The 26951-nt window shown below is 43.3% G+C and overlaps 1 protein-coding gene across 1 annotated transcript in view; it reads left to right on the top strand.

Moving 5' to 3' along the window:
• The window catches only part of UNC13C (unc-13 homolog C), a 1503140-nt gene that overhangs the window by 593592 nt on the left and 882597 nt on the right, over positions 1-26951 (top strand). The window contains exon 10 of the mRNA XM_078684856.1: positions 7547-7716. Within this exon, the coding sequence (XP_078540982.1) occupies positions 7547-7716 (170 nt within the window). The remainder of the gene's footprint in view (positions 1-7546; positions 7717-26951) is intronic.

Here is a 26951-nt window from a genome sequence, read left to right on the forward strand (position 1 = left end):
TCTGTAACTGATCCATGGTTTGCAACTGCATTTGCAAACCATTGAGACACTGATTTCCAAATTACAAATTGAGGGTCAGTAACTCATCAACGGTTTGCAACTGCAGTCAGACCATTGATACACCTCTTTCCAAATGGCAAACAATGCGAGGACTGCTATTTTCTTAGCCTCTCCTATTTATTATTCTAAAAAGATAGTAAAAAAACATTTTAGTGCTTTGTAAATTGTAAAAAGCCCCTTTGTAGTCGCCAACTGAATGATTTTGTGAATCGCAGAATTTGTGACCTCAAAAAGGCTTTGCAAATCAGGAACTTACTTTTGAATATTTGAATGTGCAATGGAAAACATGAACTCCACTGTAAAGTTCAGGATATTAATCTGTACTTTCAAGAAGCAGAAGGCTTCCTCTCCGCCACCTTCAGATGTCTTGTTCAGTTGGCAACTCCATGGGTTTGATCATTTGTAACAATCCGTTCTGGTGATTGAAAGGGGTCAATAGTATCACCTTTGGGGTTACCTGTTTTTTTATTATCAGTCTTTCACCTAAAGCTAGAAAGAGAAAGGCAAACAAATGAGAAAGAATGGACAAGAAAGAGGAAAACAATGACAGGAAGACAGTAAGGATGGGGAAAGAACAAGTGCGAGTAGGATAAAGTCATTAAGTGTAGTGTGGTAGAATAATGAGGCTTGAAATTAAGTAGTGGTGGTGGTCAGCAAACTCTAATTTTTGCAGGACCGTTGATGAGCTCCTAAATAAAATGGTAAACCCCAGCTCAATTGTTTTATTTTTATGTTAGTGGTGCACAAAATTACCCTTGTTATTTGTGTGTGAGGTTACCTTGTGGCTGGAAATAAAGTTTCCAACAGTATCGATGAAAGTGAACTTAGCTGTTATAACTTTGTACTCCCAGAAATGGAAATAAAATGTAAACTCAGAATTGCAGTGGCCAAATCCTCGTGTGGTGTCTGTTATAAATGAAGTGTTGACTCCATCAGCTGGTAAGTGAAGTAAAGGTTTATTTGCAGTACAGGTATAGGTAGAACAGCCTCCCAGTCCAACCACAGCTCCAACTGTCAACCAGGCAAAGGAGAGCTCCAGAACTTAGAACTTAGGGAGGAATCTAGAGTGCTGGCGCAAGAAAGAAGCAAAGCACTGTACAACATATCTCCCCTCTTAGTAAGGAAAGAAAACACGGAAAAGTATAAAGAAACACTAATGTACATAATCATTCAAGTACATGGGTGGACGACGGGAGCGAGAGCTCCTCGAACCAGCATCAACCAAGGAAGAGGAGGAAGAAACAGGATCACAAGATACAGAGGCAGGAGCAAGAGAAACAGGAGTGGAAGAATTAACCGCAGAACCATTATAGTAGGAACATGAAGATGTGGAGGCATCACCACCACCCACCTCCTCCCGTCCAGTTGACAAAGGGGTGAGCACAGAAGGACCACCAGAAGACAGTAAATAACCATTACAACCAACACTCTGAGGAGGAAACAGGTCATCAGAAGAAGAGTCTTTACATTTCTGATAGAGAGCTACTCTGCGGTAGTTCCAACTTTCACCATTTGCTAAGACGATGAAATGAGGAAAAACCCTCTTGACTCGAAAAGGACCCCTAAACTTGCTGAGACCCTTAGCAAGTCTTCCCGGCTTAACTTTAACTAGGTCACCAACAGAGATGGGAAGGAGGGTATTGTCATGAATTAAGGGGACATCGCCGCCAGAACCCTTTAACCAAGCAGGGGTCAATTTGCTTACAGGAATGCGACCACGCATAAGCTCGAAAGGAGACTTTTCACCACTCTTGTGGGGTGTGGAGCGATAAGCCCAGACCATCTCCTGGACACGCTCATCAGAGAAGCAACCAGTCTCAACAAACATTTGAATCACACCCTTGACAAGGCGATTCACTCTTTCGCAAAGGCCATTACCCTGTGGGTTGTAAAGACTAGTCTTCTGATGCCTGATGCCACACTCATTAACAAATGAAGTCATTTTCGAGGAGGTGAGTTGAGTCCCATTGTCAGAGATGAGGACACTAGGATACCCCTCGTTGATAAAAATACCTTTCAAAAACTTAATGGTAGCATCAGTGGTAATCTCTTTCACAAATTGTACACACAGCCATTTTGAAAAGCAATCGATTAGAACAATTGCGAAGCGGTGGTCGGTGGGTAATTCACTCATGGGCCCTATAAAGTCTATGCAGACACTGTGCCAGGGAGTATCATCAAAAGTAATTTTGTGTGCGGACTGAGAGCCCAAGACCTTGAGGCGCTTCTCCCCTTCTTTGCAGAAACTACACTTTAGAACACAATCAACTGCCTCATTGTCAATAGAGGGCCACCAAAAGTTCTGTTTTACACGGCGTTGAGTGAGACTTTGACCCAAATGTCCTTCATGGGCCAAGTCTAGAATCCTCCTTCTTAATAGTCTGGGAGGGACAAAACGATCACCTCGCATCAAAACATCTTTACCTTCTAAAGAAAGTTCATCTAAAATTTTCAGAAAAGGTCTGACCGAAGGACTAACCGTACTTTCTCTCCTAGTACCATTAGAGACAAGACTGATAACAGCCTTCAAAGTCAGATCTTCTTCCATTCCTTTGGACCATTCATCACGGGAAAATGAACCACCGCCCACCAACAAAACATCCTCCATAACAGCAACCGCTAGATCATCAGACGTGTTCTCAGAACTACCACACACGGAAGGAATAGGGAGCCTGGACAAACAATCTGCTTGGATATTCCTCCACCCGTGAACAAATTCGATCTCACACTGATAATCTTGCAGGCGAGAAGCTAGTCTCGCCAACCTTGGGGAGCCCTTACCAGCCCCACCCGGAGCTAAGATGTTTAAAAGGGGTTTGTGGTCTGTGCGCAAAACGAACTTGTAACCCCACAAATAGGTACGAAAGTAGCTTGTTCCCCAGACAGCGGCAAGAGCCTCACGTTCTATTACTGAGTAGTTAGACTCAGAGGTGGACAAAGGCCTAGACGCGAAAGCTACAGTTTTCTCCACACTGCCATGTCTTTGTAAAAGGACCGCACCAAGGCCAATGGCACTGGCGTCAACCATGAGAATAGAGGACCGAGCAGTGTCAAAAGGGGTGAGCACATCTGCAGTTTTGAGTTCCTCCTTGATCAATTTAAAACAAGATTCGTGCTCAGTGGTCCAACAAAATTTGACACCTTTTTTAAGTAAGGATCTGAGGGAAGCAGTCTTGGAAGAGAAATCCCTTACAAATTTCGAATAAAACTCAATCAAGCCCATAAAGGACCGAAGTTGATCCTTATCCACTGGGGAGGGTGCTAACTCAATGGCTTCAAGTAAGTTTTTCTTAGGTTTGATGCCTTCTTCCGACAAGCAAAATCCTAAGTACTCTATTTCTCTCAACAGAAAGGCACACTTCTCTTTTCTTAATGTCAACCCAGCCTCATCCACTCTACGTAACACATCTTGTAAGATTTTGTTGTGTTCTTGTAGAGAGTTGCCATAAACCAAGATATCATCTTGAAAGTACAGTACTTTATCAAGACCCTTAAAGACTTCAGAGACCAGTCTCTGGAACACGCTAGCAGCTGAGACTAGCCCAAAAGGTAGTCTGGTGAATTGGAATGTGCCCTCGCTGGTGATAAATGCAGTTAAATGCTTTGAGCTTTCATCCAGGCAGATTTGATGGTAGGCGTGTTTAAGATCCAACTTACTAAAGAACTTCGCTCCTTTAAGGGTTGAAACTAATTCGCCAATGTTTGGTAGGGGAAATACGTCAGCTACTACACACTTATTAAGAGAGCGAAGATCCACACAGAACCTGATCTTGTTATCTGGTTTCTGTGAGATCACAACAGGCGAAACCCAAGGAGATGCTTCGATGGGTTCGATGATACCCCCTTGGAGCATCTCCTCAAGAGTAGCCTTAACCTCGTCCCGCAAGGCAAAGGGCACCCTCCTTACTTTGTGTTGTACAGGTGAACTGCCCTCCTTGAGAATTATGCGATGAGAGTAGCCAATCAGCTCACCCAACTGATCCCTAAACACATTTTTAAATCGGGCCAATATATCCTCCATGGATGAAGCCTCGACAATTGAAATAGGATTATCAGATCTAGGATCAACCACTATGTGCAGATCATATTGATGATGACGGCCTAAAATTGCTGGTCCATCTGCTGAAATATATATTTTTCCACAAGCTGATCTTCCTTTGAAAACAATATCAGCTTCGAAGAAGCCCAGTATGTCAATTTTCTCCCCCTGGTAACCAGACGGGAAGATGTCACATGTCTTCAAAACTCTTTCACCCCACACTCTCTTCATCAAAGCATTGGGGATTATGGTCCACTTTGAACCAGTGTCAACCATAAGTGTAATAACTTTCCCATCAATTATAAAATCATCCTTAAAAGGATTACCTCTCTGGTTATCACACGCGCACACAGTGTCAGTCAGGACTAAGATTTTGTTGACATCACGTTCAAATCAACACATTCATTAACAACTGTAATTCTCGAATTATTCTTATTCTTACACATTTTAGCAAAGTGTCCTGTCTTACCACACCGTAGACACTCTTTGTTATTTGCAAAACAAAATTTCCCTTCCGAAGAGTGGGAAAAACTACCACATCTAGAACACATCTTCTGATTATTTTTGCTAACAGATGATTGTTGCACATTCTTTTTCTGAAGAACATAACCCTTCTTCCTAACAATTGCAATGGCAGCAGCTTCATCCTCACTATTTTCGCTAAAAGTGCTCTTATGAGAGATTTCTGCTACCTTGGACTCCAAACTACTTTTCTGTAGTTCTCTCATACACTTTTCGCTTTCCTCCACAACCTTGGCAAGTTCTATAGCGTCTTTTAGAGATGGGTTCTTCGCTGCCCACAAACGTTCCTGTATTTTCCTATTATTGGTTTGAACAACCAGCTGATCTCTAATTAGTTCATCTGCCATTGAGCCAAAGTTACATTTGATTGATAACTCACGCAGTCTAGCTACGAATTCATCAATACTTTCTTCAGCTAATTGTTTGTTCTTATAAAATTTGTATCTTTGAAGGATAAGATTCTCTTCTTTACCAAAACGAGTTTCTAATCTTGTTATAGCCTCTTTAAATTCATCAAAGTCAGCCTGTGACCCTGCAGGTAGAACTTGTGGTAAGTATCTGAACAGTCGCTGACCCTCTTTACCCAACGTGGTCATTAACAAAGCTTTTTTTCGTTTAGGAGAATAGTCTTCACCATCTAAAGCTTCAATATAATTATAGAACATGCCTATCCAGTCTTCCCAGGCAATAGGGGGATTGCCTGGTTCTGACAAAAATTGAGGAGGAAGAGCGACATTGATCGCTTGAGACATGTTCATATACTACTAGCTGGGTAAATAGAAGCAAGTATACTGAGCAGTTATGTTAAAATAAATGCTTACTTCAAAAGAGAAAGTCTGTGGTAAAGAAACGATGTTTACTGTTAAATCATGAATATATCCATGAAGATAAGTAATATTACAGGCAAATACCAATAAATACCAAATGTGGCGTGTGTGTAGTACTGGATCACAGCGGGTCGATGCACAAAAGAAATGCGCCTCAAAGATACATCAAATGCGTCTTCGCTTAGACAAGCATACTAATGACGCTGCCGACTCTGTTCCGGTGACACCGCTGCTACTCGTGTTATCAGGATGTCGACAGTGGCGCCGCTTGCGTTTCAGTGACGCTGTCGCTGTTGTGTTCCAGTGATGTTGTCGCTGACGTCAGACGCTGCAGCTGCCGTCGTCTGCGTTCCAAAGATGCCGTTACAAACGCCGTTTGCGTTTCAATGACGCTGCTGCTTACGCCGCTTGTTTCAATGACGCTGCTGCTTACGCCGCTTGTCTCTACATGCGTTAGAGCACAGTGTGAGTTAGCGTTGCTAGGTAACTCACCGTGATTCATAGGCGGCGGATGAGATGACGTCAAAGTCCTTTCGGAAATCCTGGGACAGCGCGAACATCCAGAAATTAACTTTTCTTTCAGGTGGTGGTCACTGAAGCGGAAACGATGTCGGTGTCCTGGCTGTGCACACGAGGTTCTTGAGAGGCTCCTTGATTTTTTGGTTCTACCGCACTGTAGAGTTTCTAATGACTGCAGCAATACACGGAGAGATGATGGTTGGACACTCCACAAGTCCAAGTCGCCAAATGTTATAAATGAAGTGTTGACTCCATCAGCTGGTAAGTGAAGTAAAGGTTTATTTGCAGTACAGGTATAGGTAGAACAGCCTCCCAGTCCAACCACAGTTCCAACTGTCAACCAGGCAAAGGAGAGCTCCAGAACTTAGAACTTAGGGAGGACTCTAGAGTGCTGGCGCAAGAAAGAAGCAAAGCACTGTACAACAGTGTCCCAATTGCGAGGGCATATAGACTCCGATTTACCTCCTGTGAGCATGTGATAAATTGAATCAGGAACTGGTCATTGAAGGAGGTGGGTTGTGGATAGGATACCACAGGACCAAAGATGCTGTATGGAGGCAGGGAGTGTATTCCATGCTCACCAGTGACATGGGACAGCGTCAGGCAGGAACCAGGGCCTGAGTCTGGGCTTTACTTGGAGCGGAAGCCTCAAGGTATTTGTACCAGTCGGATTTTCAGGCCAATAAATGTGGGTCCAGTGGTCTGAGTGCTGTTAATATCGAGCAGAGGGGTGTCCTTCCCTGGGATACAATAGTTCCCCCAGCTAGTTATTCTGGTCCTTTGACTTTATTATTTGAGGGTATATCTCCATGAAGGTTTATCAAACATGAGATTATAAACAAGATTTGATCTCCTGCAATGCATTATTCATACCATAAGGCAAGGTTGTTAATTATCACCGTTTGATGATGTGAATGTTTCATGGGTATCACAAAGATGTCATGTGAAGTCAGTGAGGTCAAACTAGACTGAAGGTACTGTATGCAACTTTCTACATTCACGCTCCCAATACCTACACACAGTCGGTTGTATGATGAAACAACGCAGGAAAATACTCTGCCTTCACCACACATTTTTTACCCTTCATTATTTGGAACCACATATGCTTTTACAACGTTTGCCTTTACCATGCATTGTTTATATAGATATATATTAAGAAAGGCTGCTGTGTCAGCCAAAAGGCGTCTCTCTTGCCCGCCGGGTCCGAGGAGACCCTATGGAATAAAAAATGCCTCAAACCCAGCTTTCCTCATGTGCGTGCTCTCTTCCATGTGGAGCAGGGGTTGTTTGGATCTACTTATATATATAAACAATGTATGTGTGGGGGGAGAACCCACATCCCCCGAACTTACCTTAAAGGTGTGGTAAAGGCATATGTTGTAAAAGCATTGACGTTCTAAAAACATGCGTAGAAAAAAAATGCGCGGTAAAGGTACAACATGGTAAAAGCCACGTTGTAAAAGCTGTTTCCTCTCACAATCACAAAAAAACACAAGCAAGTGTTCCTTGTCTGTACACAGTACCAAATATTTGATGTGTATAATATAACTCTCCCTCTCTTTCTATTTCTAATCCGCAGCGAGTGCCATAACTCCACTGACAGGATCAAAGTTAGAGTGTGGGATGAAGACGATGACATCAAATCTAGAGTAAAACAACATTTTAAGAAAGAATCTGACGACTTTCTTGGACAAACCATAGTTGATGTGAGGACACTTAGTGGCGAAATGGACGTCTGGTACAATTTAGGTATTAACACACTTTTCAATGGCTTATGTTTTTAAAATTAATAACATGTTCTACTTAATGGTGTGTATTTTGGCACATATTGCGTTCAAATGCAAATGTACAGCTACGTTGTATTCCACCTTCTGGGCTTGATCGTCCAAAATGATAATAGACAAGGTGATTATAGTTATAGCTAATTAACTACTGAGTCAATTATTATTATCTACGTTACAGCTAGATTGGAAAAATTACTGTGAATTTTAATCATGCTGAGAGTGACTCATTATGAGGAAACCGCACAATGAATGTTTATCCGATAAAACATCTTAAATGTTTTTGCAGGCTTAATTAATGTAGCAGCTGTTTGCACTCGCGCCGACCTGTAGGAAACTAATAAATACACCCACCCACCAAATGTCCATGTTAAATGGACGTTCAGCATTAGAATGTGAAGGACTAATGTTCGCTACTGGGAGAAAACACCGATGATCCCTGTTAACATTAAATGTATGCAGTTTACTTAAATACATTTTTCAGTCTTAATGGTTTGTTGTATCTTTCTGTAATCTATATTGGTTTCTGACGCAGAGGCTGGCTTTGTATACCCACACAATAATTACAATTCTCAACTGCACGTATAGCGATTTTTTGCTCAAATTAAAAATTATTTCACTGTCAACTATTGTGAAAAATGAATACAGTTTTTCAAAATGTGCTTGCTGGTACTTTGCATAAAAATGTAATGCGAGAGTATTGCTCGCATTCAAAAGTCATCCAAGGTACGGGCGAGACACTTCCCCAAGATACTTTATTCTCGAACCAGGCTCAATCAGGCATAAAACAAGCAACTTTTCACAGCAGCAAAATGTTGCTAAACAACTGGAGTCAGTGCAATAAAATTATAAAATGGCTAACATTGGGGCAAATATGTTCACCCATTTAGCTGCAGCGCTTCGATCTAAATGCTCCAACGCTTTGGCCTAATACTGGCCACCATTTTGATCCTAGAGAAAATTCAAAATGGGAGATGGGCTGATAGCAAAAGCTCATCTCTCAAACATGGATATTTAGTACAGATTCGTAAATAAAATGTAAGCCAGGACAATTGTTTTACATGAGATTTCTGAATTTCAAATGTCATAAATTTTACTATATTTTGTGAGATTCTATGGGTGTCCAATTTTCCTTGATTACGTCTGTGGAAGACTTTATTCAAGGAGAAATGTCTTGCCAGGACAGTAAAATCATGTCAGAGAGACATATGGAACGTGTATTTTGATTGGTGTTTTTGAACAAGAAGTATGTCCAATGCAATCAGTTTTCATACAGTACACCACAAATATGTTTCATGAAGTTTGTTTATAATTTTCCGTAATTTTCTAAAAATACCACCTACGGTTTGTGAAATAAACACTTAAATGAAACTCACATGTGCTCATAAAAGTGTCGCAAATGTTAGTGCAACCATTTACAAAATAGGCAGCATTGACCATCAACATATTCACAAACTACAGAAATACAGTTAAATTGCCAGAATAAGGTAAAAAACCATTGACATTGTGCACATACGTCTGACCGAAAGCCAAGACGTTTAGAAAAAAAAGAGCGAGAAAAACTATTCAGGCACTTGTGTCCAGCAAAACAAGTCCGGCTGTTTCAGACTGCTCAATTTCTGTTCCTGTGATGAAGAGGTGCAGCTGATGATTGATTAGGGTATTAAAAGAGAAAATAATTCTGTTTGGGGTCAAGTAAGTCATTAAAGATCAATGAGAAAGGGTCCAGTGTATACTTGATAGTAACTTCGGGTGGGGGAATGGGGGGTTACACTGCCTCATTAAATGTATTTTCTGGTAAATACCTGGGTATACAGGTGCTTTTAGTTGGGTATGGTGAGGGGTCTGTCGGATTTCACCAGGAATTTTATAAGCACACAGAAAAAAACGCACACACACACTCGCCCTATCTGTTTTGAAAGTCTTAAAGTTTTAGTTATTTGACATATATTGTTTTTTTCTCTCACGTAGTACCCCTCCCAATCCGCATATCTCTCCCTTTCCACTGCCCCTTTAGCCCCCCTCTTGTGCCCCCCTGTCGTATAATGTATTTTAACATTATATGCCAGCTTTGTTGTTGGGAAATGTTCCTGGGTGTATATAAAGCTTTGGTAGAGAAAATCAGTGCAGTTCACATGCAAGAAGAAGCTGAAAGCAATGTAAAATGAATGGGCAGGATTTACCAAAAAACGTTGTAAAAGTATGGGCAGAGTTCTATGACTCAGCTGGAGTGTTCTTGTACAGTTTCTCTGTTCACTATCTATATGTAATAGCTTACCCAAAAAGTCACAACAAGTGTGGGCTTCTATGTGACTTTCGTAAGGCTGCCTATTCTGCCTTTGTGAATTGTACATAGTGTGCAGTTGCACACACAGTGAAGGAAAGCCGTAGGAAGAAATGCACATTATGTTTACTTCATGGAAAACATATTTCCCTGTGGAGAGAGCATTCCCCATCCCATCCTGAAATGGTAAATCATCTCAGCCAAGTGTGGGAAAGGGCCTGATTTGAGGTTTTGAAAGTCCACAATCATACAAGTTTGTGGTCACTCACAAATGTACATGGTGAATCACGTCTTGGAACATCAATATAGTAGGAAATTGGGGGTATCAGCTAAGAGGGATGATGGTCCTTTTGAGCGTGAACAATGAAAGTCATTTTATTAACCTAAGCTCCACCCCGTGGTAGCTATGGCACAGAGTAGAGTGGCTTAAATAAGATGCAAGGTGTACAGTATCTCTGCAGTCCAAAACAATAATAAAGTCACAACAAAAAAAGTAAAAAACTAATTTAGAAAAATAGAGTAGACTTTAATAAATAAAATGACACCAAAGCATCATAAATCCAATAACGGTAACTGGTGATATGAATTTAAAAATGTAATGTTCAAAATAGAGCCAAAAAGTGCTAAGCTGCAACTATGGTCAACTGGTTGCAATAAACTAGGACATACGTGAAATTTGAGGTTGACAGCGACGGATGGCAACAGAAACCTGGCTCAACCCTGTCGGAAATTTTACCTTCAGACTTAGTATCTTTAATGGAAGAGCAAAAAACTTCAGAAGCGCAAGGCAGCTAGCTGGGACTGAGAAGGGCTTCACAAGGTCAGACAGCCATTGGACGTAGTCCCTGTGAAGCCATCAGCTTTTGGCTGCAAAAGCTCAGAGTGGGAGAAATCTGAATTTCATGTCCAAGGAAGATCTCTCACTGACCAGATAATTTTGGTGACCTTTCCCAATTACTCTTTCTTTGGACTTTTCTGGATGTTGGATTTCTCTTGAGGGGTAAGGCTGCAGTCAAAGAGAGCCCCATGATGCCGAACACCTTCTATATTAATTCCTGCTGAATCGGATTTGCTGCTGAGAAAAAGCTCAGGGTGGGTAAAACCTGAATATTCAGCCCAGCAGCAACACACTTTCATTGAATCGGCTTGGCAGGTTTGTCCCAGTCCTTTGGAGGTCTTTGGAGCTAAACAGTTTCAAAGTCCCAGGTTTCTCAGGATGGTAGGAGGAGTACACTTTGACATAGCCCCGGGATCCAGGTCCTTAGGAACTGCACTTGCGGGTCAAGACTCTCTCAAGCAGAAGCCACCAGCAGAATTCAGGGCAGGTCCAGTTGGAGGTGTTCATCTTGGCAGTTTCTGCGAATGCCTCTTGTAGCTTGTTATTTCCCTACAGCTTGACCCTGAGAGTGCATTTCTTTGTTCTGGGTATAGGAGGGAAAGCAGTTCCAGTCTTTCAGGGTTCCTCTAAGGATTTCTAAAGCAGGTTTTGTCTTCTTCTGAACTTCCACAGGTGCAGTAATGTTCTGAGGACGGTACTGTGGGTACCACATTTATGCATGGCCCTAGCCTGTGGGTGAGGATTAAACTTGATGCATTCTTAACAAATAGGGTGAATGTACCCATGGGTAGCACTTACCACTTTTGCAGGACATTCTGTGTGCCCTAAAGCAATCAAATCAAAAGTGCCCCTCTCTGTCTAATTCCAAGATGGCAAAATCTTTTTTCCTCCGTGTATACCCTGTGTGCCCACCCCAGAGTGGTGGCCAGGAAAATGAGCAACCCATCCTTTGTTGTCACTCTAAAACATTTCTGCTGGGCAGCTCCCCTACCACTGTGATTAGAGCCTGACTGGCTGGTGAAACCAAAAAGGGCCATGCCCAGGTGTCAGATTACATTTGCCTGTGACAGGGTAAGCATTTTTTTAAGTTTATCAAGTTCCTGGGCACAGCCAAGGTTGTCATCCTTACAGAGAATCAAAATAACCTCCTCACATTACAGACCACTGGTACCACACAACAATCTCACTGTCTCCATCATAGATTTCGTCAAACCATTCGCCCTTGAAACTAGCAATTGCATCATGCTCGAAGACCTGAACTTCCATCCGCCGACCAAAACTCATAAGCTCTCATCAAAGTCCTTGGAAGCTTTGGCCTCACTCAATGAGTAAAGGGACCAATCCACGCTGCTGTAAACCTCCAGGATTCTAATTCAATATCTCCATTACCTCTGACTACATTAAAGTCAGGGAGACCACACCAGGACAGGAACACCTCTCCCAAAACCCATCGACTTGATCACAGTAACTGCCTCCTCATGGCCATCAAGAATTCCAACTATGGATCACCATCTGTGCCAACTCCCTGCCCCCACAAAAACTGAAATACAACAAGATCTAGATCCCAGGCCAGTTGATACATGGGGAAACTCAGACTGATGAAACTGCAAACAACTGCAGCACAACTGGAGAAAGAGTGAGCACAATACTGATAGGAGCACATGCAAATCTGCCCTGAGATGCTATCACCAAAGAATTCAGACCATCAAATACACTGTTCTACTAAACCGTATCAATGCCAGCACCATCAGAGGCAAAAAAATATTCGCCATTGTGAAAGGTTTCACCTTGCCAGTGGCACCTCCAACTTAATCAGACCCTAGCATGTCGTCTGAAGCAAACATTCTCAATTCAACAAAATCACAGCTATTCACAGCAACTTCAACCCCCAACCAGACCAGACAGACCTTGCCAAACACCTTCAATCTTATCCAAAGAACCAGTAATAACTACATTGCCTGTCATCACCCCTGAAGAAACATCCGCCACCATGAAGGCCATCCACTCTGGGGGCCTTTCAGACCACTGCCCTCACCCCTCCTACTCCAGAGGACTGCAACACCATCATCGCAGTGGTCACGCACCATGCATTCTGAATGCCTTCACTTCCTCTTCATCCTTCCAAGATGATTAGAAACATGCAACTGCCATCCCATTGCTGAAGAAACCCTCCTCTGACCCTTCATCACTTGCCAACTACAGACCAATCTCCATGCTACCATTGCCAGCCAAGTTCTTAGAGAAAGTCATCAATAGACACTTCATTGAATACCTCAAAAACACTCAGTTCAGACCCAACTACAGCATGGAACTGCCATTATTTTTACCATGGATGACATCTGCTTTGCTCTGGACAGAGGAGACACAGTAGACCTCATCCTCCTAGACCTCTCTGCAGCATTTGACAGTCTCCCACTACACCCTCATCCAACACCTAAACAACATCTAAATCGTAGAACACTTAGTCCAATGGATTTGCTCCTTCCTCACTGAAAGGACCCCATCAGCCAGCCTAGCACTGTACACCACGCATGCTCACATCTCATCTGTGGAGTTCAACAATGATCCTCTCTGAGCCCGGCTCTCTTCAATGCATACAATGATCTCTCTAGCCAGCATCATAAGCTCTCATGACTTCACCACTCTCTCCTTTGCCAATGACACAACACTTAGTTTCTCCCTCACGGGGAAGACTCCCTGTCCCACCATCAAGTTCAATGTCTGCATGACTGAAATTGACCACTGGATGAGAACCAGCTTTTTAAAGCTCAGCACTAACATGACTTAATGTGTGATCTTTGGGAGGAACACTTTACCGTGGAACTCCACCTGGTACGTAAGAGCTAGGGCCAACACCCACCACCACCCCCTCCACCCGAGCCAAGAACCACTGTATCATTGTCAACTGCAAACTCAACATGACTGCCTCAAGCCAACACAGTCACCACCTCATGCTCCCATACCCTGAAGCTGCTGAGGAAGAGTTTCAAATGGCTGCCAATCAGCACCAAAAACAGTTATGCATGCTCTGGTCACAAGCAAGGTGGACTATGGGATCACCCTCTGTGCCTGGATCAACAAAAAACTCACCAGAAGGCTGCAGACCATTTAGAACTTAGCAGTCAGAATCATTCTCAACTGACCACACTGCACTCACATCACACCTAGCTATAGGTGGAAAATTTTGCTCAGTCGGTGGAGTTTTGCCCACCCCGTGAGCATCGCAGAGTTCTGGCAAAACACTGCCAATCGCTGCTTGGCAGAGGTTTTTCACGTGTGCTGCATCCTAACTTTGAGTTGGCTAACATGAGTGAGAATGTGCATCCCTTAGCGGGATTTTCAGGCACTAGAATGCCTCCCGGTGAGATTTTCTCAATGCGGCCGGTCACAGCAAGTTGCGACCATTCGTGTTGAGAAAACTGCTGCTTGAGAAGAAAACTTGTGCCTCTGGTGCTCCGCTTGAGACCGCTCAAACTGATTTTAATGTGTGGAACAATCTTCCAGCACTAAAAATCAGGACAAGCATCACAACATGCCAAATTCCACCCAGTCGAGACCAAATTTTTATGCAACTCCACAGAATTCCGTTCCATGGAGTGAAACTCTGTGAACTCCGTTCAACCCTAAAAACGCCACACCAGAAGGTTCTGCACTGGCTTCCCCTACACAAGCAAGCACAATTCAAACTCCTCACCCACACTTTCAAGGCTCTACAATATACTGGCCCAGCACAACTCAACTACACCATCTGATTTACCAAATATTTTACATGTCTCTGCTCGTCTTGACTCCTACTTACTCACATCCCACTCATAGGGAAAACCAGATTCGACTATCAAGCTGTCTGCTACATCACTTCTAAAGCATGGAAAACCCTGTCACTACATATAAAAGCTTTTGCCTCACTTCTTAAATACTGCAAGAAGCTGGTGACCTTGCTTTTCGAGTAGTCCCACTCAGATCTAGGTTTCGCTAGGCTCACACCTACTCAGCACCAGAATATCTTCCTGGGTGATAGCGCGCTCTACAAATCTCCATAAAATAACAGCATAACTTAACACTGAACCCTTTGTCTTTGTTATGGGAGCAGTTTTCACACCTTGTCAAGGGAACTATTTAGCTGTTGGGTGACCGATGCAGCTCATGCAAATGGGACTCCAGACTCTTTAGGCAGAAAAGGTAACTTGACAAAAGTTCTTTTTCCTTAACGCTTATTAAAAAATCTATTGTACCATTCAGTCAGGTTTTAATAACAATTAAAAAGTTTCATTTAGTTATATTTCGAGCTGTTTCCTACCCAAAGTTAGCATCATTAAAAATAATACTGTAATCCACTGTTTTCCTATGGAAGAGACAGATTTTGGGGCTATTGGACTATAAGGATATGATTAACATTACATTTCTACATCTCCTACTTTCAAATATCATGCACCCTGCTGCATGGGCAGTAGGCCTACTTACGGTTTAATTATAATCTTTAAAAGGAAGGTTTTGACCTGTCAAAAGGGTTTATTTTGACAGGTCGCATTTCAGTTTAAAATCTTCTTTAGTCAGGATACAATGCTACAGCTTAAGCTTTGTTTTACACTGTCACTATAGTGGGTGACATAAGGAGTGCTGCAGCTTACTAGTGACATTTAGCTTACAGGCCCTTAGTAAACTTTGTACCATAATGCAGGGTTCTTATAGGTATGTTAAATATGCCAATTAGGGGTATACCGATTTCATTGTGTTGAAAGGAGGAGCAGAGGCACTTTACCACTGGTTAGGTAGGGTAAAGTGTACAGAGGTCTACAGACTGTAAAAACTATTAATGCAAACCACACAAAATATGGTAATTTCCTATGTACATACCACACATTGAGTGTGATTTGCTACTGTATGTTCCTGCACTTGTGGCAGAGAACCCCTTAGCAGTAAATCCATTCTTAGAATGCGTAAATGGAGGTATTTGTGACTGTAAACATACATTCACATCTGAAAATCATGATGAAAAGGAGGTGAAAGTATTGTTACAAATGTGCCACATTGCCTCACTTGGCCCCCTGATGGCATTTGATGTCGAACCCTGAGAATGTTAGTGATACTGGTGTGCCTAAAGGAGATGAATTGAGAAGTATATATACGCCTGGGCGATGCAAGAGTGTGAAATGCTTCATGCACCTGTAAAGAAGAGACAGGTATGAAATTGTGTTATTACAGTTGGGAGGGGTGAGAACCCAACTCAAAATGTTTTCACAGTCTTTGTCAGGGTGAACCACAAAAGTCACTAAATAAACCTTTACCAAACCCTCTGTTAGCTTGGCACCACGCAGTCAGGCTTAACTTACAGGCAATGTGTGCCAGGAGTATTCAAACTTTTAACAGTGGGAGTCACTTCTGATCATTGAAACTTCCCAGGATTCAAAAAGGGTATGCACAGTAACTGTCACAGCTCAAGCACCTCCAGTTGCCCTCCAAAGAGGGTAGAGGATTGCCACAATAGCCTTAATCCAAAAGAGCTACCAGTGGTTATTATAAAGGCTAAATGAACATAATCCGATAACAGTTGGATAGATGCACTGCCAGTAAGTTGTATAGCGGTAAACTAGTTATTGCTTTTTTTGGTGCACCGGAAGGAGGCGTCGAGGGTCCTGCGACGTCCTAGTCATTGAGTTTGAGAAGTGAGACTAGATGGAACCTAGCCTCATCCCTTACGGGCACACAATTAGTTGTCTTTTAAATGAGAAAGACTTCCACTCCTGTTAGTAGCAAAATGTTCGTATTTATTTCATACTGTTATTTTGGTTTGAAATTAAAGTTTTTTGAACATCTTGTATTGTCTTCATAATTTTTTTATAAACATTGTGTATTCCTCAGGCAATGTCAATATTAGATTACCAATGCATTTCGGGCATTATACTCATGCCCTTCATCAGGGAAACGACACTGCAAAAACATAACATATCACTATTACTATCTGATGTGAAAAAGCATGTAAAACAAACAGTATATCATTTCACAATTGTTGCTTGGCATGAGACACATTTGTACTGTGAAGTAACAAGGTAGACCGGTGGCTATGGGGTGATAAACAAAGTGATACAAAGATAGTGTTTGGGAAAGTTCACATGATAAATGGAAGAAAGCGCAATGTGACTTACATGCCTTTCGTGGGAAAACGTTCGCATCTGTAACAAGGAAACGAGGGGAAATGATTATGGTGTGACCGGTGTAAGCTAAAACAAACCGTTAAAAAGGTGGGTTTGTCCGAAAGTCGAGGTAAACTAACCTGGAATCGTAATGTCAAGCAGGTTTAAAACCGTTGTGGTGCTTCAATAGCTGCGGCACGAAAGCGGGTTCGGTCGCGCTTTGGTATTTTAGAAAACAGTTCCGATCCTGTGTGGAGTCACGTGATCATAGATACGAAAAAAAGACTTGAGCCAATCGTCGGTGGTCAGCTCAGTGTCAATGTATGTGAAACGGTCTGGGAAAACAGTGGTAAATGGGGTACACATGGTTCTCTGATGTGTAGTAGATAAACGGTCACGAAAAGGGTAAGAAAAGGTATTTCCATCGTATATACGATGCTGAGGAAAAAAATTGAAAAATAGCGATGTGGTGGAAGCGTCGGGACTCGAACCTCTGCAATGTTAGTCTGGAACTGAATGGGTTCATGGGTATAGAAGCAATGGAAGCAGCCCTACTTCATACAGAATTGGATTCAGATTTTCAAACGTTTCACATGGAGTTGATGTACTTCATATTATACCATAGTTACTTTAGAGTGAACGAAACCTGGTACCAACAGCTCACTGGCATGGCTATGGGCAATTCGGCAGCTCCCGTGTATGCCAACATTTTCATGCAATGGTATGAAAATCAACATATCTTATCTAACAAAGAATGGACAGACAACCTCAAAATGATTATCAGATACATTGATGATCTGTTCATCATTTGGACTAACACCGAGGAGAAATTACGAACTGAACTAATGAAATTCAATGACATTGACCGAATTCAACTCACATGGGTTATATCTGAAACTTCAGTTAATTTTCTGGATGTAAAAGTTTCAATAACTCCTAATGGATTTCTAACTGACCTTCATGTCAAACCTACTGACAGGAACAATATGTTATTGTATTCGACCTTTCACGAACCTAACCTAATTAGGAACTTACCGTTCTCACAAATGGCCAGAGTGAAAAGAATAATTTCTGATGAAGCAATTTTAGAGGTACGACTACAAGAGATGACTAACAAATTTGAAGCAAGAGGCTACCCACCCACGGTAGTGAAGGAATCAAAGGAGAGAATTGACAAAATCAATAGAAGTGTTCTTCTCACCTACAAACCTAAAAAGGAGCAAACACGTACAGTGGTGGTATCTAAATACTCTACAGTCAGCAAAAAGTATAAACAAATCATCCGCAAACACTGGCCAATCCTGAACATCGAACCTGATTTCAAACAGTCATTCAGCCAACCGCCTCTATTCGCTTTTACCAGAGCTAGAAACTTGGGAGAAATTCTTCAAAACACTACCATTGATGACACAACATACTCAGGAACTAAACCTTGCCTGAATTGCGGTAATTGCAATAACATAATTCGAGGAAACCACATAAACCATCCTTCAAAAGGTCACTCGATTAAACTAAAGGTAAACGCGACTTGCGAATCTAGCAATCTAATTTACGGAATAAGATGCCCATGCGGGAAGATGTATGTGGGTAAAACCGAACGTCGCATCAAAGTGCGACTAACTGAACATAAGTCTAACATCAGACTGAAGAACACCAAATCTGCTTTATCATCACATTTCACAGAAGAAAACCACAATGTCTCCCAAATCAAGTTCATTGTTCTAGAAACTGTCCAAAAAACGGAAGGGAGAGATAACTCTAAACATTTACTGAGAAGAGAGAATCATTGGATTCATAAACTCACGACCCAAAAACCAATGGGTTTGAACGAAAGAATTGAATTTTTGTGTTATCTGTAAATAATTGCTCTAATGACCTTACATTGTGCCAATTGTGTTTGTATATAGTATATCCGACACTTGTCTATTTAATTGTTTCCCCATTAGTATTTTTTTGGTTCCCTCCATTCACATTTACCGTGGCTCAACTCATTAAACCTGAACCCATTCAGTTCCAGACTAACATTGCAGAGGTTCGAGTCCCGACGCTTCCACCACATCGCTATTTTTCAATTTTTTTCCTCAGCATCGTATATACGATGGAAATACCTTTTCTTACCCTTTTCGTGACCGTTTATCTACTACACATCAGAGAACCATGTGTACCCCATTTACCACTGTTTCCCCAGACCGTTTCACATACATTGACACTGAGCTGACCACCGACGATTGGCTCAAGTCTTTTTTTCGTATCTATGATCACGTGACTCCACACAGGATCGGAACTGTTTTCTAAAATACCAAAGCGCGACCGAACCCGCTTTCGTGCCGCAGCTATTGAAGCACCACAACGGTTTTAAACCTGCTTGACATTACGATTCCAGGTTAGTTTACCTCGACTTTCGGACAAACCCACCTTTTTAACGGTTTGTTTTAGCTTACACCGGTCACACCATAATCATTTCCCCTCGTTTCCTTGTTACAGATGCGAACGTTTTCCCACGAAAGGCATGTAAGTCACATTGCGCTTTCTTCCATTTATCATGTGAACTTTCCCAAACACTATCTTTGTATCACTTTGTTTATCACCCCATAGCCACCGGTCTACCTTGTTACTTTACAGTACAAATGTGTCTCATGCCAAGCAACAATTGTGAAATGATATACTGTTTGTTTTACATGCTTTTTCACATCAGATAGTAATAGTGATATGTTATGTTTTTGCAGTGTCGTTTCCCTGATGAAGGGCATGAGTATAATGCCCGAAATGCATTGGTAATCTAATATTGACATTGCCTGAGGAATACACAATGTTTATAAAAAAATTATGAAGACAATACAAGATGTTCAAAAAACTTTAATTTCAAACCAAAATAACAGTATGAAATAAATACGAACATTTTGCTACTAACAGGAGTGGAAGTCTTTCTCATTTAAAAGACAACTAATTGTGTGCCCGTAAGGGATGAGGCTAGGTTCCATCTAGTCTCACTTCTCAAACTATTATAAAGGCTAGACATGCCTAAAGAAAGGAATTAGAAAATAGAAATGAATTCAACAAGAAACGGATGAAGAGAAAGGAAAAATAAATTTGGATGGAAGGAAAAGAAAATGGATGACGATTGAAAATGAAGAAAAACGGGCACAAAAGAAGAAGGGAAGACAACAGCAGAAAGGTATCAATGTTTTAAAAGAAGTAGAAAAGAATAAAGAAAGAAATTTAGACAGTGAAAAAAGAAGTAAGCAAAAAAATTGAAAGGAAAAGAATGCAACATAAGAAGGAAAAGGCAATGAAAAAAGGAAGAAAGAAGCAGAAGAAGGGGTAAAGACGGAAACAGAAAGAAGGCATCAGAGAAAAGAGAAATAAAAGAATTAACTGAATAAGAAAAGCAGAAAGTGGAGCGAATGAAAGGACAGGAGCAAAATAAAATGAAGTTTAAGTACGGGAAGGATGAATGAGCAAGGAAAATAAAAATAAATCATAGAACAAAATAGAAATAGAGAGCACAGAAAGGGAACTGAGAAAGGTAGAGGGAGAAAGGAGAAGAAACAAATAATAGAGAAACAAATATACCAAGAAAGCAAGGGAGATAGGAAAGAAAAATAGAAAAGCAAGGCAATAGGAAACAATTAAAGAACAAAGGCTTAGAAAGAAAGAGAAGGTGTTAGACAAAAGAAAAAGCAAGATAAATGGAAAAAGGCTATAAAGAAAAGAAATTGAAAGAGCCAAGGTAGGGGTGCATAATGTCCTAAACTGCTTCTGTAGCAAAAGGGCAGCTGCAAATTTTTAAGCCAAGTGACAGGCCCTTACATGTAAGCTGCTGAGAGGCAGGAGTGATTAACCTGTTTGTGCTCCCTGGGTTAAAGTATTTATGAAGTACTTAAACAGTAACAGTAATACAAGGACAATTCCAAACCACTTTTTAATATTAGAGAATGTTATATAAAATACAATGATACCAAAATGACAAAAATCCAATTAGTGGAATGGGAGTTGCGAGTTTTTGAAGTTGTAGATAAGAATAGCGCCAAGAGGCCAAAGTGCAAGCCCCAGGTATCTAGTGACGCTGGATTGGGGCAAAGTCACAAGTTCAGGCTGACCACGAGGGAGTGTGGACCAGTTTCAGGACCAAGTTTTCCCTGCTGAAAATGTTGCCTTCTGACTTTAGTGTGAAATTTACACTGCATTGCTTTGTAGAGGTCTGTGTCACTTGGCATCAGTTTCGATAAAACTTTCAGTCAGGATATGCCTGGCATTACTTTGCGGGTCCCTTGGAACACGGCGACCCGGTAGAACACTGATCTACAACTACTTTCCGCATCTTAGGAAAGAGGGTCCTTAGAGTTATCCGCTCTCCACATCTTCTAATTCCGTTACTTCTGGGCCTACTGCCCGAATTACTTCGTTCTGGGTAAATGAGGGAGTGACACATCGGTCATCCTTCTAACACTTTTATGCAGATTCTGACATCGACACTTTGATCTCTGACATCTCGTCTTAGGGTGCCGATTCCACGTCTTTAGAGAACTACTGAACAGGTTTCGAGCCCTGCTGGGTCAGAAATATCACCGGCGGAGCGACCTCATTTTCTGACACAGCCTAATTCAGAGCCCTGAGGATTCGCAGAAGCGATGAAACACGTGTCGGCTGGCTGTCTTTTGAAAGAAAATTAAAGAACTTCATTGGATAAATACTGTACAAGAGATCCCTGATTTTCTGTTGCTTTGTTTCTTTCTCTTTTGTATATTACCTCATATACGACCGTATTGACTTTCACGTGTGTGCATAGGGTGTTCTGCTTGGCTGATGAAGGGTGATGCCCTAAAACCGGTCCCAGGATGCTTGTTTACGGTCCAAGGAGGACCTGGCTTGGCAATTTAAGCTTGACTGTTCCCATAAGAAACAGGGTCAAGACAGATTTGCATACAGCTGGGTCCAAATTGGAGTGATGTGGTGAGCAAAAGAATGATGGATTTAACCCAGATCCTTGTGACCAGGGGTGAATACTTGCATTGTCCAGCATGCTGTCCATCAATTGCTTCTTTGGATAAACAATAAGGGCCAGTACCCAAAAATCAATGCTGGTGGGCCCCATCAGCAACCATGTACTCAAACTAGGTACTTGCACCGAGCATCAAACACTGAGCCAGCTTTTCAAAAGTTGTATAATCACACATAATTATAAATGTTTGCTACAGTTACTTTATGAGGGTTAGATGGAGAAGAGAACAGTGGTCGCCATCACTGTTGCTCCGTTCAGGTGTCTTGGTGCTCTTTGGTTCTTGTGAGAATAATATTAGCTTAAGTGTTCAGGGAAGAAATTTGTTCTTGTTCCGGTGTTTAAGTTATCATTGACTAGAAACACTAGCCATAATTATGATGGCTGTATCCTGACTGAACATATTTGTTTGATCTTCGGAAATGCCTTTATATCCTGGCCTGGGCCTCAGTTAAACAAGTTCAAAAATTGCAAACGTTTTGAAAAAAATGTTTAGCACCTAAATGTGATTATTTTTTTGCAGTTGTCTTGTTGTGAAACAAGGCTAAAATCACAATGCCCAATTAATATGCAAAGAGGGCCGAATACTGGGTGAAGGTGAATTAATCATAGTAGGCAGTTTGTCATGTACTATAGATCGCATTTCTTGTTTCAGATCTATTTTATTTTCAGACATAAACACAAGAAACAGGTCCGACTACACACAGCGTTACGCCCACAACCCTATACAGGGCCGGCCGCGTAAGTGAGTGTTTCTCTAGTGGTCTTAAAAAAAAAACGCCACAAAGGTCAAGTCTTAACACAGCGTAACGCCCACAACCCCCGTGGGGCCGGACGCGTGGAATGATACATAGAATCAGGGCAATAGGGCATATCATGAAGTAAGACCTCTGAAGATCCACAGCTATATCGGACAGGCAACAAACCCAAAGGTAACAGACAGATCCAGACAGACCTTAGAACCATGAGAATAGAAAGTGGAGGTAGAAACAATAGGAAAGAATAGAAGGTAGGAGAGTGGTGTGTGCAGGTGGGTGGAAGCATATGTCATCACATATGCTTGCAAGGACCAAAGTCAAGTAGGTGCCGCAGGCAAGCGGGCAAGCGAGTAATGTTCCTACGGGAGCAATCTACCAGGGTCAGACAGGACAATCGCATCTTTGAAGAGGCGCAACGCCCTAAGCTTGGTAGGCATGTAGCTTGCACGCTCGACCGCACAGAGATATTTAATCAGATGTTGCCAACAGCCTTAAAGTGGGTATCGCGTGCTTGCAGCCATGCTGTGAAAAGCTCCATAGCTATGACATGCCAGAGCGCACAAACCAGGCGGCGACTGGAGGAGCCTCAGTTTTTTTCCAATATAGGGCTATCAGCTGTTTAGCCGCCCCTAGCATGTGAAGTGCCAGAATCCAGTCGCCCCGAGTGAGTGCCTTCAGGCCAGCAGGTTTGGTGCCCAATAGAATCGTGCTAGTGGCCTCAGGCAAAGGGAATCGCAACACCCCCTAATGAGACTAAGTACCTCCTTCGAGAACATGGTCAACGCTGAGCACGCCCACCACACATGTATGAAGTCCCCCGATGCAGTTCAACACCTCAAACATAAGGGAGAAGACGCAGGAAACATCTCATGCAAACGCAGTGATACCTTTGGGTCATAATTTTATATGCATTCTCCAGCTGCGGAATACTGTGATAGATTTTGGGGATATCCTGCCATAACCGGTTCCACTGTGCAGGAGTAATGTCTGCTGTGGATGTCGATTGCCATTGCCGTTGGTACGGGTGAGGGGGTGCTATAGGAGGGTGCTGCAGGATCTGATAGATCCGGGATATCAGTCCCTTGGATTCCTCAAAAGAGCGGACCAGCCGCTCAAAGTGGGTGAAGGCGCAGGTAGCCGCCTGCTGCATCTCGTTTCCAGAAGCCTAGTGCCTCACCTGAGAGTACTGCAATCCCGCCTTCGGTGAGACACGGAACTCCTCTCTACATTGCGCAAAGGTCTTAAATATCTCTCCCTCATCCAGGTCACATAGCGCCCTGCATTTCCCTTGCGCCCAGGCTGCAAAGGCGCATGTACGATGGGCCGGAGGGAAGAGCGGAATCCCCTCGAGAGGGGTGTGCGGTGAGGGAAACGTCGTAAGGCCTCAGCGCTCCGCCACCTTGTCGCATATATCCAGCACCATTCTAGTAGGCACCGCTACATACGCACTCCTAGAGCGTGCCGCCCGATGAAGCCATGTGAGATCCCAAATGGTGCGCCCCGTCACCACTCGATCCATGTGTAGCCACACCTTTTCACTCTCCGTCGTCGTCCATTCCACCACAAAACGAAGGTGCAAGGCCCAATAATAATTCACCAAGTTCAGACAAGCCAGCCCCCCCTATCACGCGGTGACATAAGAAGCTTCTGTGAGAAACGTGGCCTATTGCCGCCCCATATGAAGGCCGTAAGTTCTCGTTTACTTGCGTCCATGTGTCTAGAGAGGAAGTCAACTGGAGACCAAGGTATCGAATGTGGTTGGAGGCCCATTGATACGGCGCAAGCTTTTCAAGTACAGGAATCTCCTCTTTTGGGATAGTGGGATTCAGGGCCCAGGATTTGTTGTGATTAATTTTAACACCGGAGGCTCTCTCAAAAAGCCGCAATAAAGAGTGTAGAGCTGGGAGGGACACCTGGGGGCGCGTTAAAGTAAGGATAAGGTCATCCGCAAAAAGCGCTACCTTATTTTCGCGTCCTCCAAGATGTATACCATGAATGTCTGGTGCCTGCCGTATCAACTCCGCTAGGGGCTCTACTACCAGGGCAAACAACAAGGGCGAGAGGGGGCACCCCTGCCTAGTACCCCTATGAATGGGGAAGGGTGCCGTGAGCTGTCCATTCACCCTAATCCTGGCCTGCGGGGCTAGATATGGTGCCATAGCCCTGGCAACCATGTTCGGGCCGAGCCCTATCTTATGTAGAACTGCCCTCAGGAAAGCCCAATCCACCTGGTCGAATGCCTTCTCCGCATCTAGCGACAGGAGACAGGCCGGTATATTCCAATGGTGAGCTTTCCCCACCAAGTGCTCAATTCTACGTATGTTATCCGCCCCCTGCCGATTGTGGATGAAGCCACTAGCCCCGGCATGTGTGGGTTCAGGTGCTTCACCAGCAGCTTAGTATAGATTTTAAGGTCAGTGTTTAACAGGGCTATGGGACGGTAGGATGCACAATGAGAGGGGTCCTTACCCGGTTTAGGGATGAGCGCTATCTCTGCCATGCCCATATCGGACGACGGCCAAATGTATCAGTGAAGGATTCATACAACCGTAACAGATGAGGTCGGAGCTGCATTTGAAACATGCGGTAGAAAGCCCGGGGCAAGCCATCCGGACCGGGCATCTTCCCAAGGGGGAGATCGCTCATGGCCTCCATTTTCTCCTCCTCATCTATAGATACCTCCAGGGTTTTGGCATGCTGGGGGTGTATCGGTGACCACGTAAGTCGACTCAAGGCATGCTCCACCAGGTCCGGAGACGGTGTCTCCGCCTTGTATAATGCATTATAGTAGGCCCGGAATGCCTTGCACTTATCCCTTTCCGCGGTGACCCTCGTCCCGTCCGATAACTAGATATTGGCTATATGATTGTTGGCTGCTGGCGCCCTCAGGCGCCTCGCTAGTAGTCTGCCCACCTTGTCACCCCCCTCGAAGTACTGCTGCTTCAGCGCCAACAGCGCTTTTTCAGCCCTATACGTGCGCAGGATTCTCAGTTGACCCCGAAGGTTAGCGAGCCGCCGCCTAGACGCCAGTGAGGAACAACCCTGGGCCCGCTTTTTGGCCTTCTTGATGTCTTCTGTGAAGCTATTTTCAAACGTCAAGCCTCCCGCGCCCTCGATAGGGAGGTAATGTGGCCCCAGATTGTAGCCCTAAAGGCATCCCACACTACCGGGAAGGGCATCTCCGGGAGATCATTATTAGCAAAGTAAGAGTCAATGGCAATCTGTATGCTTTCCACGTCAGCTGAGTCCCAGAGAATACTCGGCGGCAGGCGCCACCGCACTTCACGGGTGGGGCAAGCCGCCGGGTCCTGCAGGAGCAGCTCAACATGGGCGTGATATGAGAACGGGATATCAGACATAGATGCCCTCAGCATGTCTCGTACCAGAGTGTGGGAAACAAATAAATAATCTATATGGGAGTACGAGCGATGGACATGGGAGTAGTACGAGTAGTCTCATAGCTCTGGGGAGTGATACCTCCACGTTTCCAACAAACCCAGATCCGCAATCTGATTGCGTAGAGCTAGTGACATAGTCCCAATCACGCTAAAGGAACACTCACTACGATCCTTACTAGGGTCCCACACTAAATTAAAATCACCCCCCCATCTCAATGAGGAATCAACCTGCGGCACGTGTTCCCTTAAAAGAGTTTGGAGGTATCTGTCCTGCATCTGGTTGGGCACGTATACATTACACAATGTAAACTGCCGTCTCCCAATCCCCACATTGACTCGAAGGAAGCGTCCGTCCCCACTCTTAAAGGGTTTAGCCCCTCCGTCTGATGCCACTTCTACACAATATGGCCACACCTGCTGTCTTAGTATCTGTTACAGCCCAGGATTGAAGGGGGTTTTTAGGGTGCGCCATACGCCGCGCATCAGCTTGCAGGAGGTGGGTCTCTTGGAGAAATATGATGTCAGGGCTATGCTGAAGCAGATAGTGCCACGTCTGCCTCCGTTTATTGGGGTAATTTAGGCCCTTGACGTTAAGCGTCAAGATTTTCAATGGCCGAGGTAGATCTGCAGTCATGTTTTATCCCAAACCAACCCGCTTAGCAGCCCCCTATTTCGCCTCAAGGGGAACATACAAATGTTAAGGATCCCCTCCATCCCCACCAGCACAGCCGCAAGAACCCTCACCCGACACATCCAAAAGACAAGATAGAACAGAGAAAAGAAGCCAGCAAGATA

The sequence above is a fragment of the Lissotriton helveticus genome, chromosome 3_2 (genome assembly GCF_964261635.1).
Source record: "Lissotriton helveticus chromosome 3_2, aLisHel1.1, whole genome shotgun sequence".
NCBI classification, from domain to species: Eukaryota; Metazoa; Chordata; class Amphibia; order Caudata; family Salamandridae; genus Lissotriton; species Lissotriton helveticus.